Source organism: Loxodonta africana, chromosome 13, assembly GCF_030014295.1.
Source record: "Loxodonta africana isolate mLoxAfr1 chromosome 13, mLoxAfr1.hap2, whole genome shotgun sequence".
Lineage (NCBI taxonomy): Eukaryota > Metazoa > Chordata > Mammalia > Proboscidea > Elephantidae > Loxodonta > Loxodonta africana.
Genome location: NC_087354.1, coordinates 30,635,826 through 30,653,642, shown reverse-complemented (window position 1 = coordinate 30,653,642; position 17,817 = coordinate 30,635,826). Strand labels below are relative to the sequence as shown.

The 17,817-nt window shown below is 47.7% G+C and overlaps 2 protein-coding genes across 5 annotated transcripts; both read right to left on the bottom strand.

Annotated features, from left to right (window-relative positions):
• Positions 1 to 2,313: 2,313 nt before the first annotated feature.
• NGRN (neugrin, neurite outgrowth associated) lies at positions 2,314 to 6,070 on the bottom strand. The gene is made up of 3 exons (XM_003413885.4): positions 5,884 to 6,070; positions 5,390 to 5,500; positions 2,314 to 3,422 (listed from the first exon to the last, which is right to left on the bottom strand). Exons 1-3 carry the CDS (start codon positions 6,045 to 6,047, stop codon positions 2,798 to 2,800), a joined length of 900 nt encoding a protein of 299 aa, XP_003413933.1. The 5' UTR covers positions 6,048 to 6,070; the 3' UTR covers positions 2,314 to 2,797.
• TTLL13 (tubulin tyrosine ligase like 13) lies at positions 6,069 to 17,738 on the bottom strand. 4 transcript variants are annotated; one of them, XM_064267152.1, is made up of 14 exons: positions 17,479 to 17,738; positions 17,081 to 17,121; positions 16,235 to 16,353; positions 13,875 to 14,005; positions 13,457 to 13,613; positions 12,915 to 13,058; positions 12,464 to 12,549; positions 11,562 to 11,793; positions 10,898 to 11,082; positions 9,301 to 9,486; positions 8,819 to 8,999; positions 8,314 to 8,493; positions 7,399 to 7,522; positions 6,069 to 7,036 (listed from the first exon to the last, which is right to left on the bottom strand). In XM_064267152.1, the coding sequence occupies exons 1-14, from the start codon at positions 17,736 to 17,738 to the stop codon at positions 6,780 to 6,782; spliced, it is 2,283 nt and encodes a 760-aa protein (XP_064123222.1). In that variant the 3' UTR covers positions 6,069 to 6,779. The 4 variants fall into 4 exon arrangements, with proteins under 4 accessions (XP_064123222.1, XP_064123221.1, XP_064123223.1 ...); XM_064267151.1 differs by having other exon boundaries at positions 7,399 to 7,717; positions 8,314 to 8,490; XM_064267150.1 differs by having other exon boundaries at positions 6,104 to 7,036; positions 7,399 to 7,717.
• Between the last annotated feature and the right edge of the window lie 79 nt (positions 17,739 to 17,817).

Sequence of the window (17,817 nt, the reverse complement as noted above, 5' to 3'; positions counted from 1 at the left end):
ACTACGGAGGCAAGGTAGGTGATGATAAACAATGCAGTAATAATGTAATTTCAGACACTTGAATTAAACAGGGTGTGGTAATGATGAAAACATGAAGGGAGCACCTTGAATGGGTGATCAGGAAGGTCTAAGAAAGTGACATCTGATCTGAGACCTGATGGACAAGGAGCCAGCCATGTCAAAATCTGGGGACAGAGCCAGTAAGTACAGAAGCCTTAGACTGGCACATTGGAAAAAAGGTACAAGCTTAATAAAAAAAAAAAAAAAAAAGGGCATAGTGAATGAAATTTCTAAGAACGGCTTCTAATTTCCCTAACCCACTGGTGAAAGGTCCTGGTCAGATGACTTGCAGGAATTAGAAATGCAAACCTAAGATAGGTAAACAGCATCTTTCACCTCTTAAACAAAAAGTCCTAATGGAAAATGACCATAAATATAAAATAGAAAAATCATAAAACAAAGCTTTGAATATAAACTACATGATACAGAGACAAGGCAGTGAGAGCAATGTCTTATTGCCCTGCTGCCATTATCACCAGCATCTAGATTCTAGAATTTTGGTTAGCATGCCATCAGGCCTTGTCATTCATACTGAATGAAAAAATGCTCAAGTTAACAGTAACTAATTGTAATTGCTATTAATGACATAATAGCAAGAAGGTTCTATTAATGGGGGCAATGACAAGGTTGAACTGTCGTGTTTTCATTATTTTTGTTGTTAGCTACCATTGAGAAAACAAAAACCCTCACAACTGGACCAATGAGCAACATCATGATAAACAGAGAAAAGACTGAAGTTGTCAAGGATTTCATTTTACTTGGATCCACAATCAGCCATGGAAGCAGCAGTCAAGAAATCAAAAGATGCATCACATTGGGCAAATCTGCAAAGGGCCTCTTTAAAGTGTTGAAGAGCAAAGATGTCACCTTGGAGACTAAGGTGTGCCTGACCCAAGCCATGGTATTTTCAATTGCATCATATGCATGTGAAACCTGGACAATGAACGAAGAAGGAAGACCAAAGAATTGACGCCCTTGAATTGTGGTGTTGGCGAAGAATATTGAATATACCATAGACTGCCAAAAAGAGCGAAAAAATCTTAGAAGTACAACCAGAGCGCTCCTTAGAAGCAAGAATGGCAAGACTGCATGTTACGTACTTTGGACATGTTGTCAAGAGGGATCAGTCCCTGGAGAAGGACATCACGCTTGGCAGAGTACCAGGTCAGCGGAAAAGAGGAAGACCCTCAACAAGGTGGGTTGACACAGTGGCTGCAGCAATGAGCTCACGCATAACGATTATAAGGATGGCTCAGGACCAGGCAGTGTTTCGTTCTGTTGGGCATAGTGTCCCTATGAGCCGGAATCACCTCAACAGCACCTAACAACCATCGAGTCGCTTCCGACTCACAGGGAGCCCACGTACAACAGAATGAAACACTGCCTGGTCCTGAGCCATCCTTATAATCATGCTTGAGCTCACTGCTGCAGCCACTGTGTCAATCCATCTCCTTGAGGGCCTTCCTCTTTGACCATCTCCCTTACCAAGCATGTCCTTTTCCAGGGACTGATCCTTCCTGGTAACATGTCCAAAGTACATGAGATGAAGTCTCACCATCCTCACTTCTAACCTCTTGCATATATTTAAATTCTGAGTATCTAATTCTTGCTGGTAAATTGTTAAAATGAGACATGGTTGAAAACTGTCATTGGATTATGTTGCTTGCGTATGTCCTATTTATAACCAGATTTTCTGGTTATGATAAAGTATCTCTAAAAAATCAGTAGATTAACAAAAATTATGCCAGGGAGTCTTAGATTTCAGGAATCTTAGAAGCCTTAGATCAGACTTGGTTCAAGTCCCAGCCCTGCTAGAGTTCCATTAACAGCCTTGTGGCCTTGGGCATATCCAAAAATCTTTGAGCCTTTTAACTGTAAAAGAGGCTTATTATCTGTTCTTGCCTACATTGCAGCATCCTTGTAAAAACCTGGTGAAAACTGTAAAATTAGACAAAAGTTAAGTCTTAGAAAGTGGCTGAAGATTATGCAGCAAGCCCTAAAGCCTGTCTTCCTTGCATTTTTTGACGACCCCCTGCTCCCCGACCCCATTCAGAGCCCCAACGACTAGAAGAAAAATACCCAGTTTTTAGTTGGCAAAATTCATCACTGAGCAGGGTGATCTGCACAGAGCACTTTGTTGGGAATTCCTCTGGTTACTCTGTCAACCAATGTTTAATGACAAGGAACCCTACCCTTCCCTCACTCTCCAGATTCACAGGTAAACCCTCCCACCCCAGAGAGGACCAAACAGACTGCTGTATTTTACTTTATTTTGCACGTAAGGAAAACAACTAATTGATTAAGCAGTTCCAGAACTACTAGTATTCATTAATCAAGAAGGAAATGAGGTCAGAAAGCAAATTTTTCATTTCCTCCCAAAAACATACTGCAAGTATCACAGAAACTCACAACACATGCAACATGGGCTGCTTTTCAATATACAGAGAGTCTGAGCAAGAAGGGTACAGTTGCGTGGTGATGATCCGCAGGGGTCAGACCTGAAGCACTGCTCCAGGAAGCCTGAATCTATCCAGCCCAACTCACCCTGGCCCTTTACATGCTGGCCCTGAAGTTCACTGTCCTTTGTCAGATTCAAATCCAAGCAGCTCCTCCCGCTTATATTCCAGGCCCATCACTTCCTCCTACTCTAAGGTGGCTAACCCATAAGCCGAAATCCAGGCAGCTCCCAATACATTTCCCCAGCTGTTTCACACATCTCCACAAGATAGGCCCCAACTCAAATTCTATATAGGAAGTTCCCATTGCTATCGAAGAACTCCCGCCCCCTCTGCACTACTTTGCTGCTGAAGTTCAAGTTCTGGTCACTTGGCTCCCCTGTCTTCAACTCCTCCAGCTTCTCATCATTTGGCAATCCATAACTGACAGTTCCTTCAGTGCCCTCACGATCACTGGTGTAGTACTTCTGCAAGTCCCTCTGACGACCCAGGGCTGCAGTGACGGGCACAATGCTCTCCTTTATTCCTTCCAGGCTCTGGATTCCTTCATTCCTTCCTTTCTGTCTCCTTGGTGTATCTGTACTACGAGTGTTCGACTCTATCACTTTCAAAGCCGTGCTGCGACGCTGGCCTTTGGATAAGGCTTCACCCCCTGGCATCGGCAAACAGCCTGGTACAGGGTGGCCAGCAGAGAATGGCTTTGTGGTATTCCCAGAGGCCTGAGTCTGCCGGAACGAGTGGGCAAGCCCAGCTTTCTTAAGAACTTTTTCATCCTGCTTCAGTTTCTGCTCCAATGTGGGTTCAAATTTGCTTTTTAAAACCCTTCGGATCACATCGGTGCTGACATCAAAGCCTTCAGCCAATCTGGGAACTGACCAGGACTCTGCAAATTCCTTATGTAAATACCTATGAGAAAAGGAACAGGTTGTCAAGTTGTGAAAAACTCTCCTATCAGAATAGCTAACTAATTATACTAGTGATAAATAGCTGAAAAGATGGGGGCTTGTAAAAACTGCCATCGCAGTTCCCATCTTGTACAAGCTAAATGGCTGTGTTCCATTTCTGTGTGCCAGCCACTCTCTGCCAGGTCATTTTATTTCGCATTAACTGAATTCTTTCTACTGGTCCCTCATCAAATCCTGAGGATGCTGATATAACTGTCCTTTCCTTCAAAGAGCATATAACTTGGTAGTGGAGACAGATATATATTAAGATACGATGACACTAGGTAAATGTTACAGCAGAGGATGCTGTGAGAACACTCAGAAGGGAGACCCAGAGATAGGCAATCATAGCACTTGCAGCCTGGCCCGGGATCTGCTTCATCAAGTCCAAGCTACAGCTGGTCTGGAAGGATGAAAAGGAGGAATAAGCTTGCAGAAGGGAGGAGAGAAAGAGAAGAGTACTGATGGTAGAGGGAGCAGAATGTGAAATGCAAAGGAGCACATCGCCTTTTTTCAGAGTAGCTCACCTTGTCTGATGGCAACGGTAGGAGTCTGGAGTTTATCCCAAGCTATAGGAAGCCAAGGAACGACATCAGGCAGTTTTATTGTAGTGAGAAAAGAAAAAAAAAAAAGAGGCAGTCCGGGAACCAGCAGGGAACAAGAGATGGAGGGAGGGCCTCAAGTTAACAAGTGTTAGTCTCTGAGAAACTACATGGGGATAGGATTTAAAACACACAAGAGCACTGGTTCTAGACAAGTGAAGGGCTACCACCTCCCCTGAGATTTGAGTATATAAACTGGTTAAGTTTGAGAACAGGAGGTGAGGAAGAAGACCAGGAAGCTGAAAGGATTATTATCTAATGGGTTGTTTTTCTTTGAAGTAAAGGAACATTTATTGACCACAAAAGGGGGAAAGGATGACAGGTATGAAGTTGGAAGGTCTGAAAAAGCTGTAGTTGAAAACAGGAGAGGGAGGTGACTCAGGGCCTAAGAGAGTTGTTACAGGCTCACAAAGTCTTGGTCAGCTCTACATACCAAAACTCGAAACCCAAACCCACTGCTGTTGAGTCGATTCCAATTCATAGTGACCCTATAGCACACAGTAAAACTGCCACACAGGGTTTCCAAGGAGCAGCTGGTGGATTCTAACTACCAATCTTTTGGTTAGCAGCCAAGCTCTTAACCACTGTAGCTCACAATCCCCTTTATTCTAAGTCTCAATTTCACAGTTATTCTGATGAGAACGCAAAATAGCATATAATCTATGGAGGGCTATTCAGCCAAATTTTATCAAAGTCTATTTGCCCTCTGATCCAGAAGCCCTACTTCTGAGAATGTACACAACCAACAAACCTGGCTGATATGCAGAATGATGTATGTCGAAGTTATTTACTGGAACACTGTGACAGCAAGAGTGGAAATGAATCAAATACCCATCATAAAACACTAGTTCAACAAACTATGGTTACTATGCATCTATAAAAAAGTATGAGCTCTCTCTTCTGAAATGGAAAGATCTATAGGATACATTAAGAAAAAAAAGCCAGGTGTAGAAAGCTTTTCTAAGTTACAGATCCTCTCTCCAGAAAAATACACATGTCCATGGAAGCCCCATGCATGGATCTTTGATTAAGAACGTTATGATCTATTTAGGAGTTAAATGTTGAAATGTCTGGAATTTACTACTTAAAAACTGAAGGAAAAAAAATATATAAATTTCAGCAAAAAATGAGCCAAATGTGTAAAGATGTTAAAAACTGTTAAATCTACATGACAAATTCGTGGAGGTTCGTTATATTATTCTATTTTTTCTCTTAGAAATTTTTCATGATAATAAGTAAAAGAAAATATAAAGACAAAACCCTTCCAGGTCCCGGTATGCTACACTTTCCATCACAGCAGATCCTAACAGGACACCATGAGTCTTACCGGATTTGCTCCATGGCTTCCCGCGTCAGGGTCCTGGGCGGGGCACCTGGCGCCTCCATTTGCCTTCGAATTTTCTGGAATCGGATTGCTTTTTTTTGTCGTTTCAGGGCGCTGAGGGAGAGAACCAATAGCAGAGGCCATGCGTGGAAGCAACACAGGGGGTTGGAGAGCCTCAGGCTAAATCACGAAGCGGCCAGCCCTTTTCTCTTTGTAAGCAAGGGTGACCGAATCCTGTCTGCCGGCTCAGACCTGCTCTGTATAAAGCCCCAGAAATCTAACACCTAGAACAATAGCAGCCCCGGAAGCATGCCGAACTCTAAACGGGTGATGAAATACGTCACTAGTAAAGGAAAACGTGGTTCCAAAGTAGCTGACCACCTGCCGCTGCGCCCCAAACAACGAGTGAGAAGAAACAAGGGCCGCTGCGGATGCGGCGGCAGGGCGCCCGGGGCTAGGCCCTGCTTCAGGCTGAGGGCCCGGGAAGGAGCCGGTACCTCTCCACCTCCTGCAGCTCCCGCTCCTCCGGCTCCCAGTCGGAATCAGGGTCCGGCTCGCGGCCGACAGGGCTCGGGCCCGTCACCCCCCGGGTCGCCAACCCACAGCGAGCAACGACGGCGCGGACACGCCCGCCCAGAAAGACGCTCAGAGCAACCGCCATGACGACGAAATCAGCTTCTGCTCCGCGAAACGCAGCAGCACCGGAAGCGAGGCGGGACCGGAAGTGGGAGGAGCGGGCGTGGCGCGCGGCATCCCCGCCTCTTCACGAGGAAGGCGGAGGTATCTGGGCTCGAACCGTTCAATGGCCCACCCCTCCCGCTGGAGAACTGTGGAGAGGGCTTCCCTGAAACAGGAGGGCCGGCATGAAGTACTGGACGCGCCTGGAAAACGGCATAGAACTTTAATAAAAAGACGGGTTCAATTGCCAAGAGCCGCCCCTGCCCAGGCCGGCCTGTGTGCCTCCGCCACAGGAGCGGGCAGGGGCATCCGCCCGGCTGTCCCCTCCTGACGGCGACAGCCTCTTGCTTTGGGCACCTGGTTCCTCTGGAAGCGAGGCTTCTTGTGGGCTGGGATGACCTCCAGCCCCAGGCCGCACCCAGGGTTCGGCCCATCACCTAGCGATAAACCCGGGCTAAGGCTTGAAGGGCTGAGATGAGTACATGGCCGGCCCTGGCTCCTCTTCATCTTTTAGTCTTTACCGATCCCAAAATAATCTTAGCGTGTAGAAGGAGTCTTGGCATCTTTGTGTTTTGCCGTATGCAAACAGGGTTCCTGGCCAGGGCTTTTCAAACTGGAGTTTGGCAGTCTTTCATGTAGCAAAGGTCCTTTGCCCCTTTGGAAATCTGAGTGGGTTCTCCAGGAGACGTTGAGTCCTGGGCTTGCTTCCTGCTTTTTACCTGTGGTGGCTGATGTTGAGGAGTGCACTGGAACGCTGAAGCAGCGGTGCAGAGGCAGGGCAGAGGGTGAGCTCTCGGGCCTTGACTGCTCTGTGCTCAGAGTCCCCCATGGAGGGCATGGTGCAGCCAGTCCATGAGTCACTTGTCACTCTTTCCGGGTGCAGAAGATAGCCCTGCTTTGGGGTTAAAGAGGGTGGCACTGATCCTGCCAGGGCGCGGTTTATGGCTTCTAGCCTTCTGCTGGCTTGTCCTTCTGCAGTGGAAACATGAGTCCCCCTGAGTTGGTACTCACAGAAGAGGTTTGCCTCACCTCTTCCCCAACTGTGGCCCAACACAGAGGAATGGCATGTCATGCTTCCCTCCAGCTTCTTTACCACTCTGTATTGCAATTGGTGGGGTTACTTGTCCATTTCCCTGTTACATTGGTTGAGTACTGGGATTGTATTTCTGCCATTTCTATCACCAGAGTCTAGTAGGAAGTAAATCAATGGGTCTGCTACCTTCCCCATTCCCATACTCCTGGAAGTGCTATATTTTGGGACCATCCCAGCTGCGATATTAGCTAGTGGGGATTTATACAAGTGAAAGTGACTAAAGCTAATTTTGTATACTTACGGCTAGTGAGCCCGACTCTGGCGCTGGGAAAATAGCGCCTCCCAAATTTCTTCACTGACAGTGAACAGGGCCCTTTCGCTGCTGGATCTCCTATCCAGTTGAAGTTCCTGGGCTGTAGATGGCACTGGGAATGATGTGGAATTGCAGCATTCATGCTTGGCAGTGGCCCTAAGATCCTGGGGATCAATTCCTGGGGCCGAACTGGACGCAGGAAATGAGGAAGGCCCTGCTCTGTGGCAGCCCCGCTCAAGAGCACCAATGGGACCAGGCTCACAGATTGCAATTCTTGACTGCCCAGCCTGTCCTGATGAAATCTAGGCTAGAGGAGAAGAGCAGCCCCTTACCACATTTCTTGTGAGGTTGGACGGAGGTTGTAAGAAATAGGGAACTAAAAAAAAAATTTCTTCTAGGCAGTAGCCACTATTTAACCAGTTACTCCTTTGGGGCTCAACAAGAACAGAGAACCCAGACGGATTTGCTACTATCCCAGGGAATAGTGAATGCAGCAGCTGTTTTGTTGGCCCAAGATTGTTTACTTATCTCCCATTGGAACCAGGGCACTGGCAGTGCTAGGGAGAGAATTACACAGAAGCCACTGAGGAGGGAGGTGGCCTTGTTATTTGTCAGTCATGAGTTTTGGGTTATTGTGAGACACGAATATACAGAGCAAATCTCTTGTAAGTGAGAAGGCTGGGAGCTGCACTTTGCTGTAAGTCATCACCAAAAACAAGGGAGCTTGGGAGCAGATGCAAAAAGAACCAACAGACCCCTCTCCCAAGGCCCAGCATACACTGCTTTCCCAAGTTCCACTGCCAGATACTATCACATTAGCCTCCTGTGATGTGACCACCACCATGTGCCAGTACCACTGCCCTTGTTCCCTTGTTCTGTGGGAAGCTGCGCAGGGACCCTCACCCGATACTCATGAAGTTTTTTCTGGCCCCGATGGCTGGGATGCAGCATGCGGTTGAGCTGCTCCACAATACCCAGGTTTCGAATGAGATTCTCCCTTTGTAGCAGGGCCTTCATCCGCTCTAGCTCCTCCTCTTCCACAATTTCCTGAGGCTGCATGGTGTCCAGGTGTACTGGTACCTGCTACAAGGAACATGAGAGATAAATGCAGGATCTCCAAGGATGAGTCCCAAGTTATCAGCAAGGATGGCTACAGGCCCCTTGCCCACTCTCCCTCTGCCCCCTCTTCCTTGACCTTAATGTATGGTTCTCACATCACTCATCCTCTGCTATTCTTGACCCTTTGCTATCCATTCTCTCACCTCCTGTTCCAAAAAGTCATATTCATTTTATTGATTGGGAACTCATCTCTCTCTTGTGCAAGGGGAGGAGGGGACAGCAGATTCCCTTCTCTGGTAGTGCCAACCCATTTTCCTGCAAAAAGCAAGAGCCACAAAATCCCCGACACCTCTTTCTCCTGGATCCGGTTCCTGTAAACCAAGTGAGTAGAAAGGCCTCGGGGCCCTGCCCTGGATCGGCTCTTCTCTCCTGCTGATTCCCCCTGGTTCTGGTCCTTGTTTTCCTTTCTCTTTTTATTACTTGAGGTCTCCTGCTGTTCCTGCTTGAGGCGGATCTCTTCCAGTTGCTGCCTGGCAAGACACAGAAACTTCAGATGCTGGAGAATTGTGTTGGGGAGAAGGGGGTGAGGAAAAACAGGGATGGGGAAAGGGTAGGAAATTATGATGTTTTGGGGACTGATGGAAGAGGAATAAGGGGAAGATGGGAAACCTACTAAACTGAAAAAGTCATTAGGCGTCTGATAGGATGTATAGTTCCACTCCTTTCCTCAAGTGTCTGGTTCTGGCTCCACCCTGCTGTGGATTTGCCCCCACCCAAGTGTACAGAGAAGAGAATGCAGGGATTACAGGCCTATGTCCTTTGGCAGAGTACCTGGCACACTCCTCTCTGGCCTTGGAAGCAGCAGTCTCCTGGAAGAGGGAGCCATTGTGCTTGAAGAAGGGTGCATACTTCTCCGTGTCAGGCCCAGGGTAGATCCGCCGGTATCCCCCCAGGTGGGAATCCTCATATCGTTCCTGGTCCAGCATTGCTGCATGGGAGGACTGAATTTGTTCTCGCCTGTGGAAACCAAGCTCAGGGTGAGTCAGGAAAGGACTGTGAGAATGTTCAATAAGGAAAGACACAGTGGCTAAGGCTTTGAAAACCTCCTGATAGCTTCATGGCCTTCTGGGCCCCTGGTTGCCCATGTTTTGAAAGCTGCCAAGCCTATCTTTGGTCAGCCTCACCTGTATACAGTCATGAAAATAGATTTGACTTCCAAAAATCTGCTTTTCATCTTAAATACAGAGGAGTCCACTCATAAACTAGCACTCTAAGTTATCATCATCGTTTAGGTTTCTGGTTACAGGAATAATACATGTTCATTGCAGAATATTTAGAGGAGCATAAAAAAAGAAAAAAACCTCCCATAACATTACTATGCTATTAGCTCATTGGTTATGAGTATGGCCTCTAGGGCAGAATCTCCCAAGTTTGAATCCTGGTCTTGCCACTCACTAGCTCATTCTTTTTTCCCCTCATCTTTTTCATAATGAAAATGTAATCACATAAAACATTTTTAAATGACTACCTAGCATTTTAGTGTATGATTGTACTTTTATTTAGCCCAGTTTTCAATCCTTTTTCCCCATTGAAAAACATGATTCATGACACCGACATGCACAGCCCAATGTCGTGGAAATACCCAGGATGTTTATTGCTACACTTCACCCCCATTCATTCCACAAACATTTGAGCTGACTGTGCCAGGCCTGAAGGATATCATGGCGAATCAGATACACTCTCTCCCTGCATATTGGCATGCAAGTCGGGGGGAGAATGATGTTGTCATAGGAATAACCCTAAATCTACTCCAGTTCATTTTTGTATATCATTAACAAATTACGAGTTTAGTATTGGTAACAAACGACCATATTTGAAAGCTATTTCACAATTAAAACAATGGGTGATCAGCACTGATGTAAACAGTCCCCCATTTTTTAACAACTAAAGTGTTTCCTTTGTTTCATTATTATGAGCTTTCTTAGAAACCAGTTTGTAGAAGACATTTGTTATTATAAAAACAAAAACAAGCTAATCAAACTAAAGTTCCTTATGTGCTAATATGAAAATAGTTCTAAAATATATTGCTAAGCAGAGTGCTGAGGAGTATGGTTTATGCTATTGTCTGGTAGACAAAGGGAGAAAATAATTTTTTTACAAATATGTGTATGTGTCCACTAAATGTTTCTGAAAATACATACATGACCCTAGGAACGATGATTGGCTCCAGGGAGGAAAACTGTAGCTGGAGGAAAGGGGTGGGAGAGAGACTATTCACTGTATCTTTTGAATTCTGAACCATGTGAATGTATAATCTGTGCAAAAAAAAAAAAAAATAGCTAGTCAGCCCCAGGCCTTGTCTTCCATCTGGACCAGGACTTCTTTCAGGAGTGAAAGAAGGTTACACAACTAAACACATTTCAGACACCTGGCTTCTCGTGGCTGTTGGTGGTACTGGAAAAGCCGCGCCTTGACTCGCCGCTTGTCCTCCTCTAGCACCTTCCTTTTGTCACAGCCCCGGAGGTTGACAAGGATCATAGCATCACAGAGAAGTGCATCCTTCACTTCTCGATCAAGACGTGAGTCGGTGGTGAAGCTTGGAGAGTGGTTTACCTGCCAGGAGGAGTCGTTACCCACCCCCTTCCTAGACCACCTGAGCAGGTGGTGGTCTCTCGCAAGCCTAACTGGAGGGTCTAGGAGAGACATCCCCTTCCAGTGCCCTCAGCCAAGGAGACCGGATGCTCTGGTTTCCAAGGCCATAGGACTCTGCCGTAGAGATCCCACCAGTTCACAGGCTGATCAGAGAAAATTAGACAGCCTGACTCTACAGATACAACATCCTTAAAGGCAAGGCTTACATTGGGAACACGTGGGATCAAAAACTGGATCCCTTGGTGTAGGCCAAAGACTCCCAAGATTTGACTCAGCAAGTCAAAAGTGTAGAGGTCTTATGCCTTCTGCTAGTAAACCACCAAGTGTTCCCACCCACCCCAGGGCTGCTATTCTACCACCTGAGTGCATGCCTATCCCACGTGTCCTGTTCAGGGAGGCCTCTGAACCTGGTTTTGCAAAGCCTAGGAGATAATCCTCACCTCCAGCAGCCAGGGCTTCAGCTTGTGGTCCAGCAAGATGTCAAAACCAAGGATCTCAAAACAGGCACATGTACCTCCACTCAGATATTGGGGAAAACAGGTTCGGTAGTTGTGGCGAAGAACAGAATGGGCTGAGATGATGGTTTTGATGATGATGTCTTCAATGTCCCCCCACAGCTCTCGGGGGTCGTAGCTATGCTCTCGCAGCCAGACATTCAGTGTTGACAGCTTCCTGTGAGGCCCAGTACTCAGAGGAAGGCCAGTTTCTATGCCAGCGAAGCCTGGCTAAAGCAGGGGGCTCCCTAATACTACCCTGAATCCCATGCCTAGGACCTTGTGCTTTAAACGGCTGTAGCATAGGGGTTAAGAGCTCATCTGCTAACCAAAAGGTCGGCAGCTCGAATCCACCAGCCACTCCTTGGAAACCCTATCAGAGCAGTTCTACTCTGTCTTATAGGGTTGCTATGAGTTGGAATCTACTCAACGGCAACAGGTAACAGCTTGGAGGAGTCTCTGGGTGGCACACATGGTTAAGTGCTCAACTAGTAACGGAAAGGTTAGCAGTTTGAACCTACCCATAGACAACTTGGAAGACAGGCCTGGCCATCTGCTTCCAAAAGGCCACAGCCTTGAAAACCCTATGGAGCAGTTCTACTCTGCACACATGGGGTTGCCATGAGTTGGAATTGACTGGATGGGAACAACAACAAAGCAGCTTGGAGCAGGCCTTAGTTATCAGGATGAGATTTGAGGGATGAACTTGGAGGACAGGCACAGGACAAGGGTCTGTAAAGGCTGAGTTTTCCTGGGCAATCAGCCTCCCAAGAGACAGTTCAGTTTCATGGGCTGTTGAGACTGTGGGCTCAGGGGCACAGGAAGCAATAGGAAACAGTAGGGAGTACCTCTTACTGCCCACAGCATCATCCCGGACAAAATTCTCATTGTGTTTGTTGATAGCATAGTTGGTCAGGTGCATGCAAACATCATCCTGTGAAGAGAGTGGCCCTATGCTCTCAGACTGCTATGCCTCTCCAGCCCTTTGGGCCTTTTTATTGCCCATCCCTCACCAGGATTGCTTCTCTCCTGTCCCTCTAGGCTCTGAAATAACTTTCAAATGTCACCCAAGGACTGTCCTCTAAGCTCTTGGGGAAGAAGATGTCCTGGGCTCCTCCAGGTGATGACGTTTCTTCAGTCACCACCCACTAAATGCTCTTTCCAGCCAGGTGCTGAAATTCTCTCATTGGCGTCATTCCTTGTTCATGGGTGACAATGACAAGCCTCTTTTGGTTTCTCCACAGAACCTTAGCACTCGTGGCCGTGGTTGAGGAGAGGGTGCCACCCTGGCCCCCTTACCAGGTTGTTAATGTTGGGCTCCACATAGGGCATGGTGGCAAAGCGAGCCAGGCCTTCCTCATACATGAAGATCCGAAGAGGATCACAGGACGTGATCAGGACGTAGATTCGCATGTCAAACTTGAAACCATCAATAAGGAGCGGCTGAGAGTGCACAAACCCACAAGGAAGAACAACAACACATTTTGAAGTGCTTGCTATGTACCACAGACTGTTTCAAATGCTACAAATACATAATAACTCATTCCATTTCCACATTAACCATAATGACATAGTTACTATTATTATTCCCATTTAACAAATGAGGAAACTGAGGCATAGAAAGAATAAGAAACTTGCGCAGGGTCACATATCTAGGAAGTAAAAAGCAAGGGTTCAAACCCAGGGAGGCTGGCTCTGAACCATGGCTCTATTCTGCCTCCAGGATACCGGGGATAACAGAAAGGGTAGGGGCCTAAAACCAGCTCCCCACTGGCTTTGGGAGAGGCGAGGCACCCCGGTGCTGAGGGTGGGGGACCTGGTGGTCCTGAGGCACCCTTCACCTTGGAGATGTATTGCTGACAGATCATATGCTCTCCTGGCTTGATCTCCCGGGGATTTCGGGTGATGAAGATGCCGCGTCCCTGACAGCCACTGTCCGGCTTGCAGATATAAGTGCGGGTTTTCCGCTGACGACCATAAGACTGGAAGTCCCCATAGCTATGTGCAGAAAGGTGCTGGTCAAAAGGTTTCTGTGCACCATGGCTATCCCTGGCCCCCACGGGGCTCTTCCTGCTATCCCGTGCTCTTCGCGGAGCACACGGTCTCAGACCCACTCTTCTTTGACCAGCTGAAGCTCTCTCATTCCACTTCCATCCCTCCGAGATATTCCTAGGTCTCAAGGCCAGAGTCTGGATGGAACTCAGAGGGCGAGCCCTTTCCTCCCCCAGTATCTCAGCCTGTGAAGCCAGCCTCACTCACTCTGCGGGGAGGCACCAGGTGCGGGGGAAGATGTTGTACTCAGTAGGATAGAGCTTCTGCATGCGGTTGAGGTTCCGAGCCAGCAGATCTTTGCGGCAGATTTCTGTCATGCCAGGGAAGTGGTTGATTTTCTGGAACAGAGCCAGTGGTTATACTACCCCCAGAGTAAATGACAGTTCCTGGGAGCTGGGCATCCCAAAAAGCAGTAAGGAGGATTGAGGCTAAGGTAGAAATTACAGGGAGGTAAGCACTCTACCTGTCACCAAGGGTGAAAACGGAAGATTCCCTAAGGCAGGTGAGAAGCACCTCCTTGACCTCTGCCTGACATACACACCCACACAGGTTAGGAAATGAAGGGCAGTGAGAAAGGGTGTACGCTAGCTGCGACTTTGGGCCTTCTTGCCACTTTATAACATCCCTCAGACCAGCAGAGAGTCCCTGGGTGATACAGATAGTTAAGCACTCGACTACTAGCCGAAAGGTTGCTGATTCAAACCCACCCAGAGCTGCCTCAGAAGACAGGCCTGGCAATGAGCTTCTAAAAGGTCAGCCTTGAAAACCCTATGAAGCAGTTCTACTCTGCACACATGGGTTCACCACGAGTTGGAATTCATTCCATGGCAACTAACAACAACAGACCACCAGAGACTAGTCCTATAAAGACAATCAGTGCATGATAGCACGAAGCAAAATATACAAAGAACATTTCCCAAAAGAGAAAAGGAAACTCAGAACTAGCCCTAGGGAATGTACTGCTGGGCTACCCACAGGGCATGGCTTTCTGCGGTAGTCTGGAAATCCCTGGCTATTTGGTGCTGTCCAGTGTTTGGAGGCAGCATCATGTGATGGGTAGGCACTCCCTCACTGCCTTTCCCACTCACTAGCTGTGTGAACTTAGTACTTCTGAGACTCGGTGTCCTCCTTTGTAACAAGGGCTATCTGCTCCTCGGGGTTATTTTTGAGCATTTGATGAGGTAAGAATGTAAAAGCATTTAACATAGCGTCTGACTTACAGTAACCAGTTGCTGACACACCCCATGTGTGTCAGAGTAGATATGTGCTCCATAGGGTTTTCAATGGCCAGGCCTTTCTTCTGAGGTACCTCAGGGTAGGCTCGAGCCTCCAATCTTTTGCACAGCCTAGCATGTTAACTGTTTGCACCACCCAAGCACTCTGATATACAATAACCTAAAACCCAGATTCACTGCCATCGAGTTGATTCCGACTCATAGCGACCCTATAGGGTTTCCCTGGCTGTAAATCTGTATGGAAGCAGACTGCCACATCTTTCTCCTGCTGGTGGTTTCGAACCGCCAACCTCTCAGCAGTCAATTGCTTTAACCACTGTGCTGCCAGGGGTCCCTGATGTATAATAAACTCTCAATAAATGTTAACTATTGTTATCCTCATCTACACCTGCTCCCTGCATGCCCCTTTGAAGCTTCCTGAAAGCTTCTAGCACCTGTTCTTTCCTGGGCTCCTCTCCCAAGACTGGTTGTGGAACAGATTATAGTCTTCTCAACTCCCTTCCTGGCTCCCCCCACCCCGAATAAACCTGTGGGCCCTTTTCAATGATTTTATTGCTAATCACCACAAAGACCCAATTAGAGGATAATAAAAAAATACCATGAAGAGGTTATAGCCTTATGGGCCCTGGTCCATATTTCCTGACTTTCTTGCTGCCAAGCAGGACCCCACACTGTCTCTTAGTGGATGTGGGGTGCTAGGCTAAGCTCCTTAGGAGCAGGGCTTTGACCTGATTCCTTCTGGTTGGAACCCCTGCTAAGAATCTGGATTTCTAACAAGTTTCCAGGAAATGCTAATGCTACTGGTTAGGGAACAATTCTGAGACCCACTAGTACAGCAGTGGTTCTCAAACTTTATTATACATAAGAATCACCTGGGGATCGGGTTAAAAAGTAGATTCTGAATCAGTATATCTGGGGGGTGGAAAGGCAAATTCTCAGCAGGGGTTCCAACTGGAACGAACAAGTTCAAAGCCCTGCTTAGGAGGCTAGGTCATTCAGCTGGCTGTGCTGATAGCCCTGAAGCTGTTCCCCAGTCTTTGCCCTAAAATGGGCTCAACTGCCCTGAAGGAGGCCCGTTGGGCACAGATGTCTCCAGGCAGAGAGCAAATAATGAGGTAGGGTATGCCCACCAGACCCTTCCTTCAGATAATAGAAGCTCCAGAGACCTAAGAGGAGACTATTTCCACTGGAGCAGAATGTCCGGGGTGTGGCCTTTCCTGCCCTGCACAGAGATACAGCTACAAAGAGTGGCAGACTTGGGTGCCTGGGTGGGAGGAGTGATAGTCAGCCTGAGGCCTTAGCCTTTAGGATCTTGGACCAGCAGGTTGGTACCTGAAACCTCTTCATGTCCATGACTCGTTCCAGTGAGACAGAGCAGTCTGTCCAGTACACAGTCCACTCCTCGTCCTCGCCTACCTCCTTCAGGCCACAGATTTGGGCTGCCCGACGCACTGTAGAGATGGAGAGGTCAGTAATGCCAACCTGGGCACCAGCAACAAGCCCTGGAACTAGCTGGGTCGGGACAGACCTGACAGGAGGGGGCAGGTTGAAGAGGGAGGTAGTTCTTACCTCAGCTCTGGAGTTTAGTGACCATGTGACAATTCCAAGTTCATGAGGCTGTCAGGGCCCTTCCAAAAATCTGTGGCAGAGAAAACTAGAGCCTGGCTCTATGCTCCTGTCAGCCTCGGTTTTCTCCCTATCTCTCAGTCAAGACTATTTTCTGGCCTGCAGAACTGCCTCTGGGAGGGCTCACACTGGCACCTCATGCTCCAAAATGCCAGTGGGATAGGAGGGGACGAAGAAGATGGCAGACCTAGCTGGTGATTTAAAAAAAAAAAAAATTGCTGAGACCCCTCAAAGCTTCCTCAATAAAACTCTTTTAATCTGGTCTTGTCTCGTCTCCGGTAAATCTGGGAAGGGTTGGGCAGTGGTGACTTGCAGCCATTTTTTTTCTTGTTAGCTCACTACCACTGAGATTAACTGGAACAGTGATCTCTCAGCTGCTAGTAGCTGAGCCAGGGGGCACCCAGGAAGTTCAGCACAGACTATGGGCCAGACCTTGTTCGCCTGACAAGATCCAGGGGCTGGGAGCATGATTAGGGGATCACCTCCTGAGTAAGAGCGCACAATGAGGTGGGTGACAAGCTCAGTGGTGTGGGTGATGGGCTGGCCGCTTACCACTCTCATACTTGCAGTTGGTCAGGTTGATGGCTAGGGGTCTGGAATAGAGGAATAACAGAAATCAGGAAGATTGGGAGGCTCCAAACCCTGGGCTGCCAGGCACCCAGATGAAGAGACACTCAATAAATACACAACACAATTGTGCTGAATTTTCTCTAGAAGTCACTTGAAGACCAGTTTATACACGCCGAAAAAAAAATTTCCAAACTAAGCCAACCCAAATGTATTTGAATTTTGTTTCTGCTATACCAAAATGTTAGTGATGTTCCCATATTCCCTGTTCTCTTTCACAGGCTAAAGAGAGGACCTTAGATCCCAGCCCCCTCACCGGCGAGGGGAGGCCAGGAGGTGACTCTCTAGAACCCAGCGGGTAGGGGGGTCCAGTGAATGGTTACCTGCGTTTCCGTTTTCTCTTTCTTCTCCCAACTTCTAGGTCCTCTGGGTCAGGTGGGACTATGGTTTTCTTTGGAATTTTCTTGGCTATAATGGATAAGGGAGCCGCGTTCCCAAATACATTATAGTCAGCCTTTGAGAGTGCCTCATTAGAAGGGTTAGAAGGGATGGTGTCTTCCCCCTTAACAGATTCCTCCTCAGATTCCTCTTCCTCAACATACTCTTCCTCCGATTCACTGGATTTACAGGTGCTCGGCTCCATCCTCTTAGATTCTGTGGGAGGGTGGGTGGGAGTGAATTAATAGCAGAGCTCCCCTCCAGGCCCTGGGAAGGCCTGCAGG